Source organism: Chanos chanos, chromosome 5 (assembly GCF_902362185.1).
Source record: "Chanos chanos chromosome 5, fChaCha1.1, whole genome shotgun sequence".
Taxonomy (NCBI): Eukaryota; Metazoa; Chordata; class Actinopteri; order Gonorynchiformes; family Chanidae; genus Chanos; species Chanos chanos.
The window spans coordinates 50,532,506-50,557,316 of record NC_044499.1 but is presented as its reverse complement, the minus strand read 5'-3'; the positions used below and the strand labels follow the sequence as shown (position 1 = coordinate 50,557,316).

General features: G+C 46.5%; 3 protein-coding genes across 3 annotated transcripts in view; 1 reads left to right on the top strand and 2 right to left on the bottom strand.

The window, feature by feature from the left end:
* The window catches only part of narf (nuclear prelamin A recognition factor), an 11,514-nt gene extending 9,870 nt beyond the window's left edge, over window positions 1-1,644 (bottom strand). Inside the window, exons 1-4 of the mRNA XM_030774299.1 lie at window positions 1,346-1,644; window positions 592-651; window positions 343-408; window positions 1-108 (exon numbers count right to left, since the gene is read on the bottom strand). The exon at window positions 1-108 is cut by the window's left edge and continues 24 nt beyond it. Coding sequence (XP_030630159.1) covers window positions 1-108; window positions 343-408; window positions 592-648 — 231 coding nt within the window. The 5' untranslated portion in view covers window positions 649-651; window positions 1,346-1,644. The remainder of the gene's footprint in view (window positions 109-342; window positions 409-591; window positions 652-1,345) is intronic.
* The window catches only part of cybc1 (cytochrome b-245 chaperone 1), an 8,873-nt gene extending 3,344 nt beyond the window's left edge, over window positions 1-5,529 (top strand). The window contains exons 2-7 of the mRNA XM_030774307.1: window positions 3,007-3,094; window positions 3,214-3,255; window positions 3,361-3,434; window positions 3,767-3,863; window positions 4,239-4,383; window positions 5,166-5,529. Coding sequence (XP_030630167.1) covers window positions 3,007-3,094; window positions 3,214-3,255; window positions 3,361-3,434; window positions 3,767-3,863; window positions 4,239-4,383; window positions 5,166-5,382 — 663 coding nt within the window. The 3' untranslated portion in view covers window positions 5,383-5,529. The remainder of the gene's footprint in view (window positions 1-3,006; window positions 3,095-3,213; window positions 3,256-3,360; window positions 3,435-3,766; window positions 3,864-4,238; window positions 4,384-5,165) is intronic.
* Window positions 5,530-6,513: 984 nt separating this feature from the next.
* Window positions 6,514-24,811, bottom strand: part of fasn (fatty acid synthase) — a 29,128-nt gene continuing 10,830 nt past the window's right edge. Inside the window, exons 12-43 of the mRNA XM_030775151.1 lie at window positions 24,657-24,751; window positions 24,304-24,438; window positions 23,824-24,027; window positions 22,886-23,001; window positions 22,203-22,378; window positions 21,557-21,748; window positions 21,190-21,337; window positions 20,983-21,005; window positions 20,653-20,838; window positions 20,316-20,495; window positions 19,898-20,101; window positions 19,009-19,322; window positions 18,444-18,830; window positions 18,070-18,234; window positions 17,611-17,726; window positions 17,238-17,392; window positions 16,602-16,805; window positions 16,335-16,485; window positions 15,467-15,645; window positions 15,132-15,251; window positions 14,781-14,903; window positions 14,468-14,691; window positions 14,015-14,216; window positions 13,206-13,357; window positions 13,017-13,108; window positions 11,819-12,216; window positions 11,212-11,400; window positions 10,706-10,933; window positions 9,882-10,093; window positions 9,397-9,495; window positions 8,858-9,109; window positions 6,514-8,527 (exon numbers count right to left, since the gene is read on the bottom strand). Of these exons, the coding sequence (XP_030631011.1) occupies window positions 8,390-8,527; window positions 8,858-9,109; window positions 9,397-9,495; window positions 9,882-10,093; window positions 10,706-10,933; window positions 11,212-11,400; window positions 11,819-12,216; window positions 13,017-13,108; window positions 13,206-13,357; window positions 14,015-14,216; window positions 14,468-14,691; window positions 14,781-14,903; window positions 15,132-15,251; window positions 15,467-15,645; window positions 16,335-16,485; window positions 16,602-16,805; window positions 17,238-17,392; window positions 17,611-17,726; window positions 18,070-18,234; window positions 18,444-18,830; window positions 19,009-19,322; window positions 19,898-20,101; window positions 20,316-20,495; window positions 20,653-20,838; window positions 20,983-21,005; window positions 21,190-21,337; window positions 21,557-21,748; window positions 22,203-22,378; window positions 22,886-23,001; window positions 23,824-24,027; window positions 24,304-24,438; window positions 24,657-24,751 (5,759 nt within the window). The 3' untranslated portion in view covers window positions 6,514-8,389. The remainder of the gene's footprint in view (window positions 8,528-8,857; window positions 9,110-9,396; window positions 9,496-9,881; window positions 10,094-10,705; window positions 10,934-11,211; window positions 11,401-11,818; window positions 12,217-13,016; window positions 13,109-13,205; window positions 13,358-14,014; window positions 14,217-14,467; window positions 14,692-14,780; window positions 14,904-15,131; window positions 15,252-15,466; window positions 15,646-16,334; window positions 16,486-16,601; window positions 16,806-17,237; window positions 17,393-17,610; window positions 17,727-18,069; window positions 18,235-18,443; window positions 18,831-19,008; window positions 19,323-19,897; window positions 20,102-20,315; window positions 20,496-20,652; window positions 20,839-20,982; window positions 21,006-21,189; window positions 21,338-21,556; window positions 21,749-22,202; window positions 22,379-22,885; window positions 23,002-23,823; window positions 24,028-24,303; window positions 24,439-24,656; window positions 24,752-24,811) is intronic.

Below are 24,811 nucleotides of genomic sequence, written 5' to 3'. Positions count from 1 at the left end.
GATCTCCTCCAGGTTCTGTTGAGAGATTCTGTAACTCTCGTCTTCAGAGAGGCAGCCCTCACAAGACAGACAGGCACTCAGTAAGACAGGCTGCGTGGTATCTCGCACCTGACAGACAGGGAACACAGAACCAATACAGAGTGAGAGATTCAGACTATAACAAGCGCACACCAGATTAAAGAGCATGCATGATTCTAACATGGTAAAGAAATACAAGAGTATTATTTAAAAAACCTACAAGAATACTATAGATATACATGTATATGTGTGTATATACACATAGGGCCTATATACAGACATATATGTATACACACATACATGCATTTATAAACAACAGAATACCTCTCCATTGGCGACATCTTTCTCCTGCAGTGAGTTTATTCCTTCATCACTCTGTTTCTTGTTGCACTAAGAGTTAGAGAGTTAGTATGGGGAGAAAACGAAAGCAAAATTACGACAAACAGATCGATATCAGGTATAATTCAGAGAAATAATTAATACCGCTGTCGTATAATCATATCTGTAAATTTACCGTTAACTTTTAACCAGCAATAACAACCAAAACATTCAGAAAATGCAGCACATTCTTACCTGTTTGGTACAATTCTCGCATTTTTCCTTTTTCCTTCCGATACTGACTTCTGACATTTTCTGAGAAACGCCAACAAAATAAGCCGCAGTCAGTAAGAAGAAGCACTCTCTATTTTAACAGAGTATTTCCGGATTGGATTGGATTATTTAGACTAAAATGATCCAATTCGATGACATGGGATTGTTTTAGTATAGGTAGAACAGCATCTCTGGTGCAGTCGGCGTTTATAAAAGCGACCACTGCTTGTCATACCTTCTAAGACAGAACCAGAAATACAAGCTACAATTCAGCTCACATTATATTAAAAAGAACAATCTCATCTGTGCATTTGGTCACGGAATCCAGAGAGTGCTTAAACAGACGAATAACACCTGAGTAAATTAAAAAATAATTAATTACCCGGTCTACAGTAAGCGCCTGATTACAGATTCCCTAACAAGGCCAAATGTGATTTGGCACAGTAATACAGCTAATGACGTAACATAGTTCAGGTGTTTTTGGAAGGGGTAACAGAAAGATAGAAAAATAATAAATATGGATTTCTGAGTAACTTCCTATATCGTTCTGACCGACTGACTCTACTATCGGCCAGCGGCCCGGTAAACTACAGTCGGTTATGGAGGGCAAACGTGAAACCACTCGCCTTGGATAACCCATGACTTTGCGTATCCGAAACAATTCAACACAATGTGTGAGACAGCATTAAGTCTGGAGACACTCCTGCATTTTAAAAAAGGTGAAAACTGTACTCACCTATCAAATAATTCGATACTCTACAGAAAAAAATGCACCACTTAAAATCCGCGTGTGTAATTCAGCAGTGCGTCGAGTCAAGTAAGTGTTTCGGTAGCGAGTCTATTCAGGAACTCTCTTTAGAAGATGACACAGTGAAAGTGCTCGTCAGGACGGTTCTTGGTCGGTCGATCACATTGCAGAGACTCCACAGGGCTGTGAATACCGGTATGAGACACAGGGGATCTGCTTCTCATTTCGGGCTATTTGAAATTCACAGAAGTTGTCCGTAGAGGTCCATAGAAATTACAGTGGTAGCTCCGTTTCAGAATATTCGACTCCATTGTCCTCGATTTTTTACTCAACACGCATGCGTGAAGTCCGGAAGTCTCACGTTTTCACGTCATTTTTGGCAATGTTACAGTACTTTTACCTTAATTTTGGTTACGAGGTGTATATCGTGTTCTAAATGAACGAACTGATGGGGAAAGACGAATGCAAAAGACCTCTAAATTTAATCGAACACTGCAGAAAAGACAGTTTTCCCCTGCTCGCTAAATAAATCAATCAATCTAATGTGTGGTGAGGCACAGATAGACAACGTTGGTTAAAAAAAACCCTGACATTGTTTCAAAAAGGAAGGTGTGAAAGGCTTTTCTGAATTGCAGAAAGTGGAGACACGTACAGTAAATAACGTTGTTATTTTCTCAGGAATGACATGGCAAGCAACTGTTGATAAACTTAAATTTGTTGCGAACATAAAAAAAAAGTTTTTAAATGGATTTCAAAACGGTGTTAGTTAGTGAACGTGAATGTTTATTCCACCGTCTGCTCTCTTGTTAAGAGATATGAAGGGTTCGTTGGCCAATGGCCCACCCCTTTCTATGACTCCACCCACTTTTGTGGCAACCGCTCCTCGTTATAACATAATGCAGTGAGCTATCTTCTGTTTTTGTACAGTCTATGGTGCGCGTTGCTATTGCAAGTTCGTTCAAAAAGGGGCGGGATATCTTGATTAACATTATCCAATCGCGTTCACGATTTCTCGGAAGGAAGTAAGACCAACCCAATGGTGGTATAATGCGTGCAGCAGACTGAGTGGAATGGGCTACGATTCATAGTGCGATGATAACTTTATCTGTATGATTGCAGTTTTGTCGTCATTTTGCAGGTTATTTAAATACATTAGGTACATTTGCAGTAGACAAAGAAGCCGAAAAGGTAAGAGAGCCGTCATTATATATCTCTATTCATCCGAATGACCCATCCTACAATATATATTCGTCTGTTCTGTCATCCTTGTTTCTCCTAACACGTTTAATGTGTTTTATTTGCTGTGCGCGTGGATAATAATCTCCTTTAATAGTATCGACAGTATGTAGCTTGTCATGTCACTCGCTAAGAAATTTCCTTCTTCCTGTAAAAACTATTGTTTTAGCAATTTCACGAGCAACTTCCGTAATTTATCGGAGAAACCTCCCTTTCCCCAACATGTCCAATGCATGAATGGAACTGACATCAGAAATCCATTAAGTGAAAAAAAAAACAAAAAACAATGGCCGCAGGTCGCTAGCTTCCTAAGGAGCGATTCGCATGCTTATGACTGCTCCGTTTGATGAGGTTTGTATGTAAAGTTAGTGAACCCCGCTTCAAAGTGAACCGTGTCGCTCCTTGTTTGCCAGATGGTTTATATGGAAGTGGAGAATCACACAACTGATAAGCTTCATTTGAAGCGGTCGCCCGGGATCCGATCCTGGTCTCTCTTCGTAGGTAAGAACGTGAAAGTTAAAACAGGACAAAGTAGCAGAGGTCAGGCTGACGCTTATGAAGGTTTTGAGCAACCTTAAAATTTCCCCTTAGGTAAACTGACATTTCTTCTGCTCTTCCAGGTATTGCATCTGTTGGTCTTGCTGCAGCATATTATAGCTCAGGTGAATAAGTACCTCATAAATAAAAGTTATCAACAGATATTAATGTGTTTTTCATTCATGTGTTTTCGTTCAGTGTTGTCACTCATTTGCTGTTGTTTGTTTCAGACAGAGCATTCTGGAAGGCATTTTATGTCACGGGTTGTGTATTCATAGCCCTTCAGAACATGGAAGAATGGGAGGTGAGGAAATATTATTATTAACAAATACACACACACACACACACACAGTCTCCCACAAATACAGATACTTGAACGCACATAGTCAAAAGTTACCACACAGTTAGACATGCACAGTTACTTTTACACTGAGAGAGATGCATGCTAACACAAAGTCAGACACGCATGGACGCACTCACACTAGAGAGACACACACACACACACACACACACACACACACACAGATCACACATCGGCACGTCACACTCAGGTGCATTGTTCATGCAGGTTGATTTTATTCCCATAGAAAAGCCATACGTTTGAACACCCCCCCCCCCTTCCTTCCTTGTGAGCAGGAGGCGCTATTCGATAAGGTGAAGGGTTTAATCGAGCTCAAGACATTCAGCATTTACTCCTGGTGTCTAACCCTGGGAAAGAGAGGGCAGGAGAAAAGTGAGTGTTTACCTCTTCATATTCCTTGTTCTATACTAATTATCCCATATTCCATTTTCTCCCATATTCACCACCTTATCCCTGGGTATCAAAGTCAAATTTCTTACACAGTGTTAAAACAACAACAACAACAACAACAACAACCTATAACGCTAGAGATGCCAGCGGTGTCTGCTGATTGTCCGCTTTCCTTCTGAAATAGATCTTTTCAAACCAAACATAGATGATGTTTTATATCATCTCTTTAACCAGAGACCCCATCTTTGCACAGAGTTTGTGAAGTCAGTTTAGAGTGGGGTGAATTTATTGGTTTATCAGCACTGAAAATGTCTGTGTGTGTGTGTGTGTGTGTGTGTGTGTGTGTGTTTGCTCCAGTGGTGCTGGATCTCCATCAGCTGCGTGACGTCAGTGTGCACGAGGAGAGGGTGCGTTATCTGGGTAAAGGTTACATCGTGATGCTTCGGTTAGCCACGGGCTTCTCTCATCCTCTCACGGTGAACGCCACGGTGGGAGGACGCAGGTGAGTGCAGAAGTTGTCCTCCTCTCCCTAGCGTCTCCTAATTCTGCTCCTGGAGCTCCACACCACAGCAGGCTTTAGACCTCCTCCTGCTCTAACACACCTGTTCATCTCCTCAGATAATAATGAAGAGCCTGATAAGCTTTAATGGATGTGTTTAAGAGGAGAGACCCCAGGGGAGAGACCTAAAATGGGCGGAGCTATGGGCCATCGTGAGCATTGACTGTGACATCCATAGCGACTGGTCCTGTCAAGTTGGTGTGTGTATAAAGCACATGCGTTTGTAAAGCTGTTCACACTAATGTGAATTCTGGGCTGGTTTCACAGGCGCAGAGTAAGAATCGCTCCTCAGAAATCATTTGGTCCAAGACCAGACCCAGTCCCTACCATAGAAATCAGCCCACAGTGTTAAAATGCTGCTACACACGGCACAGTTTATGGAGTTCACCATGTTAACTGAACCCTTGAGGGATCAATGATGAATATATTATTTATCATTCCATCAGAAGAGTGCATGGAAATATAAGGATACTCAAAACAGCGCCATCTTGTGGATTATTATAACAATGTAGGGATGGCACACTGTTGAGTTAGTGTTCCTGTTCTTGAGGTCAGTGTTTCCCTTTCCTGCTCCCGGCGACCCATAGCTCCACACAGTTCTGGTCACTGCCTGCTCTGACAGGGAAACCCCAGTCTGGATAAATTCACTGATCATCATCATCATCATCATCCTCTTATTTATTAATTTAGTTGTTTGTTTTACTTTATAAATGGGGTTTTCGCAGTGACGTTGAGGCTGTTGCGAACTTGCTGAAGCGTTTTTTGGAGCTGGACAAGATTCAGAAAGGCTGGGATCAGAACTACGAGGAAGACTATGTCAGCGATTATGAGGATGATGATGATGACGACGATGACAATAATGAAGGCGAGGAAAAAACTGAGCCCGCCGAGGAGCTGAGAAATGATTCACAGGACGAGGACACCCCAGCGACCCCTCAGTGACCTTTGACCCTAACACAACAGTGACCACAACTGTACACTCCCACAGTCAAAAACAACTCTACCTAGTGATGAAGACGTTCCAACTGCAGCCAGTGCCTAGTTCAACTTCTACAGCCTTTACATGGATTAATCCTTCAGAAAGTACTAGAAAAAGCATTACTTTACGACAAAAGGGGTTCTTTTGGAGTAATTACTACCCAACTGGACCTGTGACAAAATTTGACCAATAAATTATTATCAACATTTAGCAAAAAAAAAAAAAAAGTCTTCCATTAAGAATACCCAGATTGCTAATCTCATTTAAATGGATGTTTTTAAGGGTGTCTGTGTTGACATATCGGAGATGATGAAGTTGATAATCATGTATGCATGCCTACGCTAGACAGATGGTGCCTTTACTGAATTTGCATGAGTCCAAATGAAGTGTCCTTTATACATGTGTAGACTGTCTTATCGTTGAGTGAACAGGTCTCGTTGTTCCTGAAGAGAAAATGTTTTGTCTTTTTGTTAACTGTAAATGGAAGGTTTATATTTGATCTAAACGTTAAACTCTAGATCTATTAACATTTTTTTATGGCAACATCGTGGCTGCAGAGGGTTATTCTCTTGTCTGATTTTACTGTTGAAAGAATCAGGGATTTTTTAAATTTTGTTTTGTCTTTCTTAAATTCTTTTTTTTTTTAGTAAAGAAATGCCTTGGAAACATGATCACAACACTTAATCCAGTGTAAGAGTTTGATAGCACACACCTTTGCTGCTTCAAGGACTCAAAAGCCCAGACCATCTCTACTGTTGTGCACACACACAGAGTTAAATTACCGGGTTTAATCTTTTTGTTACAGAATTTATTTTTACCTACTTTATCATAATAAAAAGTTTTAAACTTTCGTTTTTTTTCTTCTTTTTGACTGAAAATGTGTCAATCCTTTGAAGTATTATTCCAGATTGATCCTGCACGATTTTCTTTCATATTATATAACGGATTCACAGCAATGCCATTGCTGTAACCTTTCCTCTCTATAATCCAATGCTTTAGAACTACGTTCAGACACAAGACTGAGTTTAAAATAACACTTTAAATTCCCCATGTTTCACCGAGACGGGTTCAATATAACACACAGGAGACCAACATGTTAGTGCCAGCTCTTTATTTGGACTAGTACAATAAATACTTGAAAAATTACACACCATCAGGAAATAAAAACGAGGATGTCAACAACAAAAACGTCTAAGAGATGAGAATTCCGTTAGTTGGTCTTAGCGCTATCGCAAAAGCGCTGCACGCGAGAAGTCACTCGTTTCGTCATGGACATGAATTCAAGTCTCAGAAACCTGGCAGAGTTGCCGCTCCGACTCCCCTCAGTTGTGTTCAATCGCCGACAACTAGCGGGTTAAACACGTCGGGGCCAAAAAAGGTGCTCGTTCGTATGACCAGCATGACTGTCCCTCACCACACAGAACCATTCATACTGACGAAAAAAGGAAAAAAAAAAAAAAAAAAACTACCAGGGAGCGAGTCTCCCACTGCGCTGAAGTGAAACCCATTACGTTGTGGATCTAGCCACTTAGAACAGCGTTTGCACTCATTATTCAACAAACATTGTTGGGTGTAAAGTATTATTACGACAACGATACAGGTACAGGCTTATCAAGGAACACGTTAGTTTTGTAACAGTAATTATGGAATGTAAGAACCGTCCTCACACTGTTGAGGTGGAAACTGCAGTGAAAATGTTAAATTACAGTATATTAAATCTGACCGCAATTACAGAAGAAAGCGCAGAGAAGCAACGTTCACTTTTCAGCCGATCCTCTTTCTCATTTAGGAATACGCTGTTCCACAACATTGCCGAAATAGGACTGGTTCTGTCCCACCAGGTATAAGATCCCTTTTAGTTTCTCGTACAACATCTCGAGTTCCAAAACTCGTCAGTAATAAACACATCTGTCCCCTTAATGTAAACGAGATATTTTTGGTCAAAAGTAAGTTTGAGTACCATTTTTTTTTAAATCTTAATTTCATTTGAAACACGGACCTCAGTCCTATGTTTTAAGTGCTCTTTCACACAAATATTCCCTCATTTCTGACAGTGCTGTGGAACACCTAACAAAACAAAACAAAAAAAACCCTTTGGAACACATTCTAACTTTTGTTTGCAGCAGCTTATTGCAAAAGAAACAAAAAAGTTTAGCAAATTTAAACACAAACACAATTTCAACTCAGAAAGAAAACAAACAAAAACAAAAACAAAACAGGGACAGAGCAAAACCGTTAATACTGGTACTGATGTCGGCACACCGCTAACTTTGTTAGGGATTTTTAAACAGAAATATTGGATATATTTATATACACTACTCACCCTCCAAGACCCTCCAGTGGCAATGATATCAAGAGCGAAATGGCGACTGATCATAGGCCTCTAATTCTGCATTGTTAGGGCTGCTAACATGATAAAGGAAACGACAGTTAAGCGGCCCTTCTGGTCCTTTAGCAGACGTATCAGGTTAATCAGCGTTAGTGAGTGAGGGTGACAGACTAGGGTTTACTAGGCACTACCAAGAGTGGTTGGCACTCGGCTAAGATCACATGCTATCAGCTTAGAGGAGTACAGTTTCCAGTTGTGTTCTGTGTTTGTGATTCAGCAAAGCTCAACCTCAATGTTCCGTTTGTCCAAAAAGTCAGAGAGAAGACAACAGGCTCAGATTGACTGTGACAGGCAAAGCAAGTAAAAGATCTACAGATACAGAGACATTTCTGTTCCTATCAGGCATAAATATACCCTGTGCCTTAAGGATGACTGAGAAAAGAGAGAGAGAGAGAGAGAGAGAGAGAGAGAGAGAGAGAAGGACGTGTGTTGTGACATGTGTGCACGCTCTGGTTCAATTACTGTAATGCTGAATCAGGTTGGGCTGCAGACAGATTGGGCGTTTTGGTTAAATGTGCCGTGTGTGTGTTCGCGCGCGCGTGTGTGTGTGTGTGTGTGCGTGTGTGTTGAGGCCAGGCGACTCAACCCTCTCTGGCACTAACACGTGGCTCGGCCAGAGAGCTGTGAATGATGCCGGTGATGGACTCCACACCTTCTCCCTCCAAAAACGTGCGGTGATCTCCCTCGATCACGTGCACAGACACCTTCCCGTCACACACCTACAATTAAACACACACGTGCACATGTCAAATTCAAAAGTTCATAAAGATAATTGGAGGTCTACATACCTATTCACAGCACCTTCCAATGCACTAGCTTAATATCGAGCTTTGAGAATCTAGCTACGTAACTAGATGATGAAATTCATACATGCATACTCAAATACACACAGTGTTGTAACTAAAATCAACGTCATAAGAATCCTGTTTCCCATCGAGTAGAAAACAGACACGAAAAACAGGCTGTTTGTGATGAATCAGAGTCTGTTTGCATCGTGACTGGAGCCGTCTGCCTGCGTAATATCGTTCATTCCCCCGCGCACGTCTCACCTCGTGGAGTTTGTAGTCGGCCCCTAGGCCATCGCCGTAGTCGCTGCTGGCCTTGGCTCTCAGCAGCGTGATGTTGCCGTGGTATTTGGCGGTGGGAACGTAGCGGTCGGCGGCTTTGAGTTTGAGGTAGAACGTGGAGGCGGCGAAGTGGAGAGACTGGCGGTTGACGTTTTTGTGACTGGATGTGATCAGCTCCACGGCTTTGTTCACACGAGCCTCCAGGTCGGACAGGGGTAACAGCGTCTCCAACAGCTACAGCATGAGGAAAAACAAACAAACAAACAAACAGGTTCATACCCAGACGAGTCGAATTTGATTCGGTTAAAGGTTTGCTCTCATTCTGAACACTGTTTTTCATGTCAGGCTGCCAACCAACAGGAGTCCAATTTTGGATCACAGTCTCTATATATCTCTCTGCCTCGCACACATATAGCTCTTTTTAAACAGTACTTGTGAGTAAACATCTCCGAGTGAGTCAAGCCATAGGTTTACCCCCCTCCCCCATTTTCTTAGATGTTGCCGTTTGTTTGTTTGTTTACCTTGTTGTATTCGATGCCAGTGAACTGCTGAATGAAGGCACACAGGGCCTCAGTCTCAGCTTCAGACTCTTTCCCAGGGGTCAGCTTGGCTTTGTAGCTCTGAGAGAGAGAGAGAGAGAGAGAGAGAGAGAGAGAGAGAGAGAGAGAGAGAGAGAGAGAGAGAGAGAGAGAGAGAGAACTACTTTAGAAAGGACGGCACAGAGGAGGTGATGTAGTGATGGGAGTTCATATGCTGAGCAGTGCTAGTAACAGAGAGAACCGTTGTACTTTTTAGCTTACTCTACGTGGATCAGCACAAAATGCTCGTTTAAAAAAAAGAAGAAAAAGAAAAAAAAAAAGCTTCAGTTTCACTTGTCCTCTATCAGTGCGCCTTTTGGCTTTACCAGTGAGAGACCAGTTCACTCATCTTGCTCTCACCCGGTTAAGTCTCGGGACCCAACTGAGAAACTGTGTAAAAGGGTGGCAGAAGGTCCTGAACTCTTTACCTGTGTGTAGGCCGCTACGTAAGAGTGGGATCCGTCGAACAGGAAAAGGTATTCCACCGGACAGTTGGCCGCCTGGAGCTGGGAGCACATCTCAAAGGCCACACAGGCACCGAACGAGTACCCAGCGATCCGATACGGGCCCTCCGGCTGGACCTGTCTCACACACCCCACATAGTACTCCGCCAAACTCTGAATACTGTCCAGAGGAGCAGCTAGAGAGAGAGAGAGAGAGAGAGAGAGAGAGAGAGAGAGAGAGAGAGAGAGAGAGAGAGAGAGAGAGAGAGAGAGAGAGAGAGAGAGAGAGGGAGAGAGAGGGAGAGAGAGAGAGAGAGAGAGAGAGAGAGAGAGAGCGAGAGAGAGAGAGAGAGGGGGGGGGGGGTGTGTGTTAAATGAACATCCAGCTGTAAAATGTTAATAATATGCCATAATAATAATAATAGTAATAATAATAATAATAATAATAATAATGAATAATTATTATAATTACTTCCTAATAACAATAATAATGAGTTGCCCTCTCTGAAGTTATGGGTCAGAATTACGATAAATGTCGTAAAGAAATACATTACTCTCAGTCAAAATAAAAACATAATGGATCTCAGCACTGTTAGCTCTTTAGCTCTGTTGGTGTGGTTTTTCCTGTCTATACTGGGTTTCTGTGGATGTACGTGCTATCCGGCATTTGCCGGCAGAAAAATACTCGGTGTTGTGAAAATGCTCGAGATTCTAAAGGAAGGAGACAACTTTACAAATGTAACAAAGCTCATCTGAGGTGAAGAGGTCAGTTTTTAATGGGTTTTTTGGGTTCCATTCTCCGTGGGTACCTTTGGTGCACTCGAGGCCGTAGCAGGGCACGCTGAGCTTGGCCGTGAGGGTCCGGAAGGCGGCGATGGAGCCCTCAATGGGGTGGACGAGGAACAGGGGTCTCTCCGCACTCTGAACCTCGTTCAGACGCGTCACCGTGGGCCCGTCCGGATTCACCAGCATCTGACTCAGGTCTGTCTCCAGCACAGCCTGAACACCGGACTTCTTCACAGGAGATGAACTGGTTTCTGACAAAGAGTGAATGTAAACAGAGAGAATTAGACCCCCACACACACACGTGGACGCATGTGCACACACTCACACGTCACCTGTAACGTCACCACATACACACACACACATCTCTCATTCATACACTTTCCCATAAACAAAATCTTTAGTACCTCTCTCTCTCTCACTCTACCCCTGTCATTCACTCTCACACACACGCACACACGCACACACACACACACACACACACACACCCTCACACTCCATAACACACACTTGAACACGAACACACACTTACCCATAGAGCCTCCTGATTGGCTGGACAGCTCCCGGAGTTTGTTGATGGTCAGCTGTCGGATTTCCCTCATCGCCATGACAATGTCGTAATCCCTCTCCAAGGTCTGCCGCACTTCCACGCCCATCAGTGAGTCAAGGCCCAGATCAGCCAATGAGGCGTCAGCATTTAGGCTGTTTACGTCACGCACACCTGAGGGGGAGGAGACACAGTTTAGAATCTGATGCTTGATTGGATGACACACTCAAAACAAATAATAACACCGCTGTGACTTATTTCAGCCATTTTATTGGCATATTAGAGTGAAATGTTTGGGTTTACTAGTCTATGGTTCAAACAATCACAAGAAACTTTAGCAGAATTCGTCAACCTTTTTCAAGACTGACAGAGTTGCATGACTGTCATTTTCACAAAACCCCCAGCATTTCTTCCACATTACCCTCTCATCTCCATCAGGTTAATGTGAGGTCTGTTCTCACACTACTGCATTTACACTGCAGGCTTTTAAACTACAGAAACGCAGACCTCAGTCTTTACCTGTGCAGTGAAAGTAAAACCCGGAGAACCTGAGAGTTTGTGTTTTAAGTCGGTAATTTTTTTAAACTCTTACCAAGAATATGAGCGACGGCCTCCACCAAGTCTCTCTGCCCGGCTCCGTCTCCCTTGGCAACCGCCACCCTCTCCGCCAGCACGAAACTGGACATGACCGGCCTCTGCTGGCACAGGAAGCGGTCCAAAACGTCCAGGCACGATGCCATGCGCTGGGGCAAAGTGCCGCCAATCACCGCGTCGTTACCGCCCATCGTCTCCAGGACCACGCCCACGTCCCCGATGGCGCCCCACTGCACCGCCAGGCCGGGCAGGTTGTCGTGGCGACGCTGCTCGCATACGCGCTCCATGGTGGAGTTGGCGAAACCGTAGTTGCTCTGTCCGGCGTTTCCGCGGCCACAGCTGACCGAGGAGAAGGCCACAAAGTAACTGAGCTCCGGACACATCTTCCGTGTCACTCTGAGAGGGGGACAAACAAATAAATATACACAATAAACACAAACACAGACTACAAACTCAGGCTGAACCACATCTCAGATGGTATTTAACCTTTGTAGAACGACTGAACTGTTAAAAATGACTTTTTACTGCTCTTAAGACTGCTAAACAGGAAAACCAAAAAGACTCAAATGAAAGTCTGTGCAGGGGAGGTTTTGTATGTTCTTGTGTGGGTTTGATGGCTCACATCTAAATCTTTAGACCCAAAGCAGAAAATAACCAGTGAAAACAGCTATACTCAGCTTCTGATTCACGATTAACAAATCATAATGGTTCTAATAGGGAATGAGGGTGGTTTGGAGCAGTATCGGGGTGAATGAGGGGGGGTTTGGAGCAGTATCGGGGTGAATGAGGGGGGGTTTGGAGCAGTATCGGGGTGAATGAGGGGGGGTTTGGAGCAGTATCGGGGGGAATGAGGGGGGGTTTGGGGCAGTATCGGGGTGAATGAGGGGGGGTTTGGAGCAGTATCGGGGTGAATGAGGGGGGGTTTGGAGCAGTATCGGGGTGAATGAGGGGGGGTTTGGAGCAGTATCGGGGTGAATGAGGGGGGGTTTGGAGCAGTATCGGGGTGAATGAGGGGGGGTTTGGAGCAGTATCGGGGTGAATGAGGGGGGGTTTGGAGCAGTATCGGGGTGAATGAGGGGGGGTTTGGAGCAGTATCGGGGTGAATGAGGGGGGGTTTGGAGCAGTATCGGGGTGAATGAGGGTGGTTTGGAGCAGTAAAAGGGGGTGAAGTGTTATAAATGGCCGGCTCTGCGTACATGTCCAGGTGCACTGTCCCGTCGTATTTGGGTTTGTTGACTTCGATAAATTGTTGTTGGGTCAGATTCTCCAACATGCCATCTTTCAGAACCTGTTAAGGAAAAAAAAAAAAAATCATTAGAGTATATTCACAGCATAGTAATATGTCCTGTCAATCAAACTGATGAGAATAGCTCACTGGTCATTACCATAGCGAGGTGGAAGATCCCGCCCACTGGGCCCAGTCTGCAGGCTTCAGTGATCAGTCGCTCCGCCCCCTCCAGGCTGCTGATGTCACTGGTGGACACGAGGACCTGTACACCCATGCTCTGCCACTCACGCACTCGCTTGGCTTGGTAACCTGTTCCCCAAAAACACGCCAACAACACGTTTCATTAGAAACACGCTTGGCTTGGTAACCTGTTCCCCAAAAACACCCCCCTTCCCAAACTTTAACTATTCCACGCATGTTCACGCCTCAGTGGACCATGTTTAATACACATTCACTAGTAAGCTACTCCAAAAACAGCTTAACCACACACTTCTCAATGACAATAAACACGCTTCAAATAACCTGTCGCCTAAACATGCGCACACCATGCTCCTGTCTGGACACACAAAGTCTGGTCATCCATCCTCAAAAGGAGTACTGCCATTACTGCCAGTCAACTCCACTTCCATTACTGATCTGATCCTAAAAATAACCCACGCTGTTAAGGCCACTGGGTCAGGCTCAGGGTCATTTAAAGCTGAAATGTAGCAAACTATTGCAAATGTTTTATTTTCTGTGTAAACATTTGCCAACTTCAGTCAATAATATCAATATTTCAGTTACTGTCTCTGCCAACTCCTCATGGCCCAGACATCTGCAAACACAACGGGGAGTTTTGCAAACTGTTTAATAGTGGCTGTTGAAAGATAACATAGTTTACAGTGACTGTTTGCCTTTTAGGTTTACTTAATCTTTCTTCACTCAGCCACTTTTTAACCCCCCCCACCCCCCAGCCCCCCGGCTTACCGTTACGAATTCCAGAGCGAGATGTCAAAACCAGTTTGCGAGCCCCTCTCTCAGTCAGCCAATGAGCGAGTTCCAAACCGAAACCGCCCAGCCCACCGGTGATGATGTAAGAATGGGAGGCGGGGCAGAAGGTCCGGCAGATAGCAGGAAGAGAAAGAGGAGAGACGGAAGACACACCGCTTCCCTTTTCCTCAGAACGCACCTGGAGAGAGAGAGAGAGAGAGAGAGAGAGAGAGAGAGAGAGAGAGAGAGAGAGAGAGAGAGCGAGAGAGAGAGAGACAGACAGACACACAAGTCAGAGTGGGACGCATTGGTGTAACATTGCTGGTTTTCAGTGAAACAAACATGTTGCAGTAAAACCAGTGTCTATGAATAACATCACAGAACATGAGTGAAAAGTTACAGTTAGCCAATTAAAAAAAATACAAAATGAATTGAGCAGTGCGGACCCACCTGCAGCAGGACTTTGCCGATGTGTTTTCCCTGGGCCATGTAACGGAAAGCGCCCTCCACCTGGTTCCTCTCAAACACGGTGGTGCGCAGGGGCTCCACCACCCCTTTGGCGATGCCGTCCTTCAGCAGGTCAGACACCTCCTCCCATTCCCGATTTCCCTCCTCAAACAGAGCGTCCAGCAGAATTCCATGGAACGCCACATTCTTCAGGAAGAGAGCCATGCCTGAGGAGACAGGGCGGGGTCAGGACCACGCGGGGAGGATGCAGGGAAATGAGGAAGACTGCCGGGGTGAGGAAGATTGCTAGACTCACCGAGAGGGGTGTTGTTGGACAGGTCGTATTTTCCGATCTCCAGGAAACGACCGTGACGGGCCAGGCAACGCAAGCTAGCCTGCAGCTTCTCCTCAGCCAGAGAGTTCAGAACCATGTCAACCCCTGAGAGAGAGAGAGAGAGAGAGAGAGAGAGAGAGAGAGAGAGAGAGAGGCTCAGCACCCTTCAAAATGAATGAGTGTTATCACAAAATGATGCATGACTGTATAGTTTATGTTGTTAAAGGGACTTTCAGACCTCAGACACGAGCATCTGAGATCTTCCAGTAGTCTAGCATCACGGTGAAAATGTTGTGTGTGTGTGTGTGTGTGTGTGTGTGTGTGATGTCTGACCTTTGCCCTGTGTGTGGCGCAGAATGTGTGGCTCAAAGGACGAGTCTCTGGAGTTGGCAAACGAGTCTTCAGTGAGCTGAGGGAAGCGCTCCTGCAGGTACATCCTCTTTTCCCTGGAACCTGAGAGAGAGAGACAGACAGAGACAGAGAGGGAGACAGAGAGGGAGACAGAGAGGGAGACAGACAGAGACAGAGAGGGAGACAGAGAGAGAAAACAAACGTCTGTGATCAGTGGAGGAACAGCTCTAAGCATAGAGTGGGATGTAGAAAATCAAACTGTGTGTGTGTGTGTGTGTGTAAGAGTGAGTGTGTGTGTGTGTGTGTATAAAACTCACCCACGGTGGTGAAGACTCTGCAGCCCATGCTCAGGGCGATGGCGATGGCGGCCTGGCCGACCCCTCCTGACCCAGAGTGAATGAGCACGCTCTCTCCTGCCCGCAGACGCCCGCGGACCACCAGCGAGTAATATGCCGTGGCATACACCACGGGCACGGACGCCGCCTGCTCCAGAGTCCTGCACACGCACGCACACACACACACAGACACACACACAGACACACACACAGACACACACACACAAAGAAGACAAATACATTGCTTTAATACAAGTCACGTTTTCCGGTTTCCATGAGGGAATTCCCGGGTGACAGTGTCGTCTCCAGATCCAGACACTTCCCATCACGCTGCACACTCCGCCTCCTCTCGGAACACTTCGCCTGATTGGCTTTTGGGCCGTGGTCCAAACAGCTGAGCTCAGCTACGCATTAAAAACCACAGCATCATCTCAGTCATCAATTTTTCATGTTTTCACCCGAGTGATTCTGGCCTTAAAGCAGCTCTATGGACTGGGGTTTGATGGATCAATGACTGTGACAGGGAGCAGGGTTGAGTAAGTGAGTAAGAGGCGGGTAAAAATTGATTAAGAGGCAGGTAAAAACACAGATAAAATAACTGTCTCATGTTTCCTGTCAGTGGCCATTAAGTGCTAAGTGACTTGGTCCTAACTTAAAATCTACTTTGTGACAGGATCACTCAAAGACCATGCATGAATGAAACTGAACTAAACTGAGAGACAGCTGAGGAGTATCAGGTGCAGCTGGGTTAAAACACTGGGGCGTTGAAACGACACTTCAGCTTGAGGAAACATTCCTCAGTGTTTATTTTCCTCTCTTACAAAAAAGCGTCTGCGAAAACAGCACGTACCAGCTGGAGGGCACGTCCCACAGGAAACGCTTGTCGGCGTCCACACAGGTGGCCAGACCTTTAGCCGGCAGCAGGCCCATCACTCGCCGTCCGTTGGGGTCGCGACCCGAAAACTCCATTCCCAACATGCACTGCTGCAGTGCTATGTCTCCTGCAGGTGAGAAGGAGATTGAGAGAGACTGAGTAATCCTGAGATCAGAGAGACACAAAGGTGTGGTCTGTGAGGTTTGTTAGGTGTGTGTGCGTGTGCGTGTGTGTGTGTTGTACCTGGGATGGCGTCGGGGGGCAGTTTGCCGGTGGCGAGCATGATGTCTCTGAAATTGAGGGAGGCGTAGTAAACACGGCACAGCTGCACGTTGGGGTTGGATGGCGTGAAGTGACGTAGCGGAGACGCGATCCAGCGCAGAGAGGAGAGATCTCCACGGGTCAGAACGTTCACATAGGCCTGCTCAGTGAGCTCCTCGCTCAGCTCTGTAGACACACACACACACACGCACGCACACATACACAGGCAGACAAAGACAGAGAGTGTGAGAATTAAGAAGAGACATTTATAGTTTAGAGACCAGTAACAAGCAACTCTCCATAAACATAAAACAAAAGTAATAAAAAACTCAAGAGGACTCCGTTGAGAGTAACAGACTGACAATATACAGAGAGTAAAACTTGCTCTGACTATAACTATTTATTCAGGACTGATATTTCATAGTCTAAAGTTTAAAGAAAAAAAAAACACAAGTTAGTATGGAATATATTCTTCAACACTGAATGAAAGCATCCATTGAGAAACAAAAACAACCTTCTCTACCCCTAAAGTAAAAAATCAGGAACACGGTGTGTGGTCTGCTGCTCAGACGTGATGGAGGTATATATATAGACTTCTATAGAGGGGGCGTGTCATACCTTGTGGGAGGAGCTGGTGTCTGAACACGCCCCACTGTCCGTCACGGTAAACGTTCATGCACAGATCCTTCTGCAGCACCTCCTGCATGGCCTTCTCCGCAGGCAGGAGGGAGGGCGAGGGAGAGGACTTACGGAGGTTGGACACAAACGCACACCTGGAGGGCACCACAGAGAACACCACCGTAAGCACCGTGTCTGCAGTTAAGACCGTGACCGTCATTACGCTGTCTTGGGCGTTCTGTCCTTCACATGTACTTCACAGACTAAGAGTTGAACGGTGGGGGGGTAGACTTCGGTCTGAACAGTAGAGGTAGAGTGAGAGTTGAATGGTAACAGTATAGTAAGCGGTTGAGTTTGGGTTGAGCAGACTGACCGTATGCGGTTGCCTCCTGGTTCCTGTCTCAGACAGTTAACCATTCCCACCACTCCGTTATGGCTGTGAGTGGCTGTGAGCCAAACAGGTGTGTCAGACGACTCAGCCAACGTGCTCTACAGACCACACACACACACACACACACACACAGTCTTTAGCTAAAACATCATCCGATACCAACATATACAACATGCACGACACCAAGCTAAATGATCATTTTCTGCCAGCTATGAAATCTGTTTCATGAATTGTAAAGGTCACTGCACTGTTGCCAATGTGAGAATCTATGTCAGTAACCTCCCCAATAAAGTCAGTCAATACCAAAACCTTTCACTGGATTAACTTCAGTTTCATGGGCTGAGTGGACGTCCAGGATGTGAAACTGGAGGGCCACAGGCATTAGATGAGCAGCAGAACCAGGCGTCACCATGGCGACTCTGTTACCTCACGCTCACTCACCTTGAGTGTCTCCACCCATCCGTAGTCTGTGTTGTCAACGGTGATGAAGGCAGGCTGTTTGATTGGGCTTTGTCTGCGGCACAGGAACAGGGCTGAACCGTAGAAGGACTTTCTCAGCAGGACCATGTTTAGAGAGGACTGTTTAAACAGCTTCTCCCACTCCGCCTGCAAACAGAACCCGACACCAGAACCAAACCCGATTACTCACAGCACGGACATCTGAGGGGACCAGAACACCGTGCCACACGCACACGACTGTACATGCAGGCCAAATCTGCAGCTTAACAGACATTGTAAATACTACAAAATTAGTGATAGATGCTTCATAAACCTCTGTAAATATGTCATTTATGACGGCGGAGCAGGTCACTGACCTGTGTGAGAAGGTTCTGCTGGTTGTTCTGGGAGGTGAGGAAGGCCACCGTCTCTCCCAGGGTGTGTCCCCTGAGCAGGGTGTGGATCAGGACAAAACCTCCCTCTCTGGCGGCAGACGCCAGGTTATTCAGCAGCTCAGCGGGGTTCGCCGCGTTTCCCGGCGCGCAGTTACACACCACCAGGTCTGCCCCGGTCAGGCCGCCTCCCGCTGCGGACTGCCTCGGGTCCCACTGGGCGGCCGACAGCCCCAGTTCTTCCAGTGAGCTCTTGTGGGCTTCCAGTAGGTCTGTGGTGAGGTCAGAGGTGGTGTAGTCCAAATGAAGCATGGGTTGGATATTGAGGAGGTTGACGGCTCGGGAGAACACTCTGCCATCGCTAGCCAGAGCCTATCAGAGAGGAGAGGACAAAATATGAGCTTCAGAGAATCTTCTAGACATTAAGTCAGCATTGTGTATCTGTAGCATCTTAATACATTAAAAGCTTCCTTTAAAGGTCTAAACAGCCGAGCCAGACACACTCGTAGCGAGCGCTTATGTTTTTATGTAGAGGCTTTCGCCTGCCTACCTCCACAACTTTGAGCCTTCCCGGGGTGCTGTTCTCCAGCGCCGTGTCCAGGCAGTGCCTCAGGGCGTGGGAGTCCAGCAGGCCGCTGATCAGCGGCTCCTGGAGGAGGCAGTCTCTCTCTTTCTGCACCGTCTGCTCCAGCTCCGAGCGGAGATTACCGTTCAGCTCCAGGTCACACAGGAGAGACAGGAGCCTGAGCAAACCCTTCTCCCCCTCCGCACTGATCAACTGGCCCTCCCCCGCCCCCTCCAAACCGGGCACCGAAATCTTCACCCCCTGACTGGCCAGCTTCCTCTGCAGACGGTTAATCAGACCTGCACATGCAAATGCGCACACACACACACACACACACACACACACACAGTAGGAAACATAAAGGGATAAAGTGAATTTGGGTACATGCAGAATGCAGGCGACTCGCATACATAGATCCAGTTTAGCTGAACGTCTATCAATACAGGTTCGGCGACAAAGATAGTGTACGAAACACTGACAACTAATATAAATTTGGGCTTTAATAAAAAAAACTGCATGGTCAGTTCTGGGTGATACTGGAGGTCTGAGCACCGGAACAAACAGGGGCAGACTCTTAGACAGCATGTTACTCTGAATACACACACACACACACACACACACACACACACTGTCAAATGTCTCTAGAACAAAATAAGGAAAAAAGATTAACTCTCCACACTGCATCACTTTTCAAAAGGCTAAAAGACAACATTTATATTAGGCTACTTTAAAACACGGTCAAGACAACCACTGTACATCACAAATGGAACTGTATGTTTGTCCAGTTTTATTGCTTTCATATGAACAAGCCATGTAATCATCTCATGATTTCTCTGCCAGTAGCGAGTTACTGTGTGGGCGGAGCATCTCTTACCTTTGCAGTGTCTCAGCTGTTCTGCTAGTTTCTCATTGGTCGACAGGCTGTCCGTCTCCTCGTATGGCACAAAGACAAACTCTTCCAGAGTGGGCGGAGTCTGTTGCTGTTGGCGACGTGGCGCCACAGTGGCGTGAAGGCCACAGATCTGAACCCCGCCCGCCGTAATGTTGTCAAGGCAACGGTTCACGTGGACGTTGACGGCTGAAGAAAAAAAAAATTAAAGTTGCAGAGTTAGATTTGATCAGGAAGGTCAGTTATACCACCAGGCCCGATGACGGCTGGATAAGACCAGTCAGTTTTTACATCTTTCAATCATTTTATTTGTGTGTTTTCAATTTCTCAGTCTCAACAAAGAACAAAAATAGTTAAACATTTCACTAAAAATTATTTTGCTACACGAATAAAAATTTCATACCCTTCTGGTCTTGGGCATAGTCCTGGACCCTCTCCGCATGCAGGGTCGGGTCCACGCAGACGGAGCGTATGCGTGTGGGCAGGCGGAGACTCCGCCCAGGCAGACCGACCACAATCATCTGCAGCATGGTGTCCAAAAACGTCACCCAGTTTCCAGTCCACAGCAGCTTCCCACTCTCCCCTACCACACCACAGCGCCGCCAACGAGCAGACAGACAGACAGACAGAGAGAGACAGACGGGTTCAGAGACGTGGTGAGAGACAGACAGGGGACGAGATTAGGGAGGAGGAAATCAACTCCAGTTACGGAAAACCAGGCTGAGAATGAGGGCTTTTACCAGTGCTGTTGGACTCCAGGATTCCCTGGAACGTTTTTCCATAGTCGTAACCACGGAGACGCAGTTCTTTGTAGATGTCTCCGGCTTTCAGACGCAGTTTAGAGTCTTCCTCTCCGGCGCTCATGTCCTGAGCCAGCTGAGAGCGGAACGAGTCCAGCGCTGCCTCCTCCAAGAGAGTCACTTTACCTGAGAGAGAGAGAGAGACAGACAGACACAGAGAGAGACAGACACAGGGATACGATCAGAGGACTACGACAGGACTCTAGAACAGAAATAAACCTAGATACACATAACTTAAACTGCAAAGGTAGAAAACAGACCATAACTAACCCCTGACAACACACTCAGCTGCTCTTCAACACAATCAAGAGATGAAACTACATAACCTGGTTCTTTTTATTCTTCACCCTGTAGTGTACATTATGTCCAGTTTTTACTGTTTTTCTTTGAAGTCTCTCTGTCCAAAGAAGAGGTTTATAACAGAACTAGCTCTAGCTTCTCAAACTCTACCACACGTGTTCCACGGTCAGTCTAAACCGCTGGGAGAACAGGTCATAGGTCATAGGAAGTATCCTCGGCTGCGGGAGATTCTGTTGGATCTTACCACTGACAGCCAGGTTGCCGTTTTCCGACACCTCGAATCGGCTGGTGGCTGGCATGAGACGAACCTCCAGCTGGACCGAGCCTGCACGGACAGAACAGAGCGCAGAGGTCAAAGGCCAGTTACACGACCTGCTAAATGTTTTTGTGTCAAATTATAACAGAAACGTTTAAAGCATGGCTGTATGGATTTCAGTATCATCCAGTCTGGCTGATGACTCTGTAGTCCTGCTGTGGGTTTTCCATACAGCCATGTGACTGTGTGGTGACATGTATGAATCTCCGTCAGTTTTCCCGCTCTCACCGCTCTTAGGTAGAATAGTAGCTCTGTGGATGGTGACATCCTCGAACGTGACGGGGGTGTGTTCCATGACTGTCCCTAAACTCCTCATCAGTGTCCTCCAGGCCAACACCAGGTAGCCCGTGGCTGGATACAGCACCCGCCCGTCAATGCAGTGGCCAATCATGTAATAGTCTGGAGACTCAGGATTCATGTCTGTGAAAAAAGAGACACAGCTCGTTAAAAGCTTGCTAATGAGAAGAAGAGAGACTCGCACTGTGAGGGGTTAAGAATCGGTGATGGTACAAAGACAAACTAATTATGTCTGACTCTGTTCTTCTCAGAGGACAGCAAGTCTGCTAAACTGGCCAACAGTCTTGCTATGAAGAGCCAACTTACAGTCCAATTAAAAGAGACTCCAAGTCAGAACCTCCAGTTAAAATCAGTTAGACTGGTTCAAGTCCAAGTTCAGAGAGGCTACTTTCGTCTAAGTGAGATTTCACACTGCAGCCTAGAATGTCCACTGCTCACTGAGGTTAGTACTTAAATCTCATGGTGGAAACATAGCAGGATTATAACTACTGGGTAAGGAGAGCATTAGGTTTGTTAAGGTTCTAGGACTAACGTGACAGACAGAGGTTAATGACAGGCTCTAAGCGTGGAGTCTTACCAATGTTATACACTGTGGCGGAAGTCGAGCCACCGGATCCGGCCGGGAAGTCCTCCACTTTGGGAACGTCCCAGACCTGGGAATGATCCCAGTGGATGAGAGGGGAGATGAGAGGGCTACCCTTGGGTATAGGGTAGTGTACAGCAGGGTACAGCCTGTTACTGTCCACGCTGATCCTGTAACAGGGTTGACAGTAGTGTTTATTGATCAGAGCAGAGGAACACATGCTGAGAGATCAGTGATCCAAACACACACACACAGAGGCCTGACACATCTTTCCCCAGTGGGACACAGGGAGAGGGGAAGTCATGTCTCAGCACTTGAGGGAGTAATTAGGAAACTGATCAAGTCATTAGCTGTGTTATCTGATTAGTGCTGAAGACACACAATCTCACAATAACTCTCAGGACCCGTCACTTAAAGAGACTAACCTTTACTTACACACATTTAACTGCTTCTGTTACAGATTATAAAGAGTGCACCTCTGAATATCTAGCTTTCTGATGTCCACACTGACGGGTCAGTTGGATTGACACAGCCTTTGGGGTGAAGTGTCATGTTTTGAGGTACAGAGGCATAGAGAGTTCCTCAAAGACACAGTGTTCCAGTTACTAAGCAACTGCCTGACAAGACTGTCAAATTCATGAGGGTGATGCAGACATGGTTTATATGCATTCACTCACCCGTTCATGTAGATTTTGCCCACGTGAGAGAGGAAAAACTCCAGGTTGTTGGCGTGTCCTCTCTTCATCAGGGGGAGTATTGAACAAGTGGGCTTCAGGCTACGCTTCAGAATGGCCTACAGGGGGAGCCAGAGAGCACAGATGGAAAACCACACAGACACGTGTACACACATGAACTCAGTGACCTAACAGAACAAACTAACGCTCTTCCTTTATGCTCGTCTGCGCCTTCAAACAAAAGGCAGAACCAGAGCAGAACACTTCTGCTTTCCAATTTCACAGACGTTGGGTTTCAAAATTGAAAAGCATCTCCTCAGCTATTTATTTATTTATTTGTGTCATCTCAAACAGATCAACAGGTTTGATTTTTCTGAATGTTATCACAAAATGCAAACTCTTTCCCATTAAAAGTGCATATATATGCCTGTGTGGAAAACAGACATATATTTATTTATGTGTGTGTGCGTGTGTGTGTGCGTGCGTGTGTGTGTGCGTGCGTGCGTGCGTGTGTGCGTGCGTGCGTGTGTGCGTGCGTGCGTGTGTATGTGTGTGTGTGCGTGCGTGCGTGTGTGTGTGTGCGTGCGTGCGTATGTGTGTGTGCGTGCGTATGTGTGCGTGTGTGTGTGTGTGTGTGCGCGTGCGTGTGTGTGTGCGTGCGTGTGTGTGTGTGTATGTGTGTGTGTGCGTGCGTGCGTGTGTGTGCGTGCATGTGTGTGTGTGTGTGCGTGCATGTGTGCGTGTGTGTGTGTGTGTGCGTGCGTATGTGTGCGTGTGTGTGTGTGTGTGCGTGCGTATGTGTGTGTGTGCGTGCGTGCGTGTGCGTGCGTGCGCGTGCGTGTGTGTGCGTGCGTGTGTGTGCGTGCGTGTGTGTGTGTGTGCGCGCATGTGTGTGTGTGTGCGCGTGTGTGTGTGTGCGCGTGTTATTCTCTGTCTTGTACCTGCAGCAGAGCATGGGGCGCTATCTCCACCACCACTGCGTTGTCTGGTACCAGGCTCAGTCCCTCCTGGAACAGTACCGGGCTGACCAGGTTGTTGACGTGGTATTCTGCTGAGGAGTAGAGAGCGATCGGACTTTCCCAGTCGGCCTGAGGGATGGAGGTGCTGATCCAACGGGCCGAACGCGGGCGGGGATTCTTAATGACCTGCGGCAGCACGGCAGTGACTCAGTAAAACGGGTTTGTTGACTACCGACTCCATGAACACAATTGAGTTAAGCATTTTATTGTCACACACACACACACACACACACACACACACACACACACACAAGGAACAGTGAGCAGTGAAATTCAACCTCTGCATTTGACTCATCACATGGAGACAAAACATCTCTTTGAGTGTGGTTAAACTGTAGAGGAGTGTTGTGTCCACTAGGTGGCAGTGTAGTGCACAGTTAGGGGGGAGGGGGGGTTCAGTACCTTCTGTAGCGCGGCGAGCAGAGCAGGGGCGATGGAGGCCATGTAATAAGAGTGGAAGGCCACGCCCGCACTGCGTACTTCTTTGGCAAACACGCCAGTCTGTTTCAGCTCTGCCACAAACTTACTCACCGCCTCCTGCAAACACACACACACACACACACACACACACACACCCCACACAAACAACACAGGGTATTACAAATCCATTAGTTCATAATGAACAAGCGCAGCAGTTTGATAGCCCTTGTGTATATGCATGCTCTGTATTTGCTGATGCGATAAATGAATCTCTGCACGAGTGGGCATGTGCTCTTCAGAACTACACCCCAGTACAGGTGACAGAGGGAGTGTACCTGAGGACCAGAGATTGTCACTGTGTCCTCAGCATTGTGACAGGCAGGGACCACACCCTGTGGACACTGGGCCTTACACTCTTCCCATGTCAGACCTGAGAGACAGAAAGAGAGAGAGAGAAGGAAGCTTAAAACATTACCACACATAGTAATAA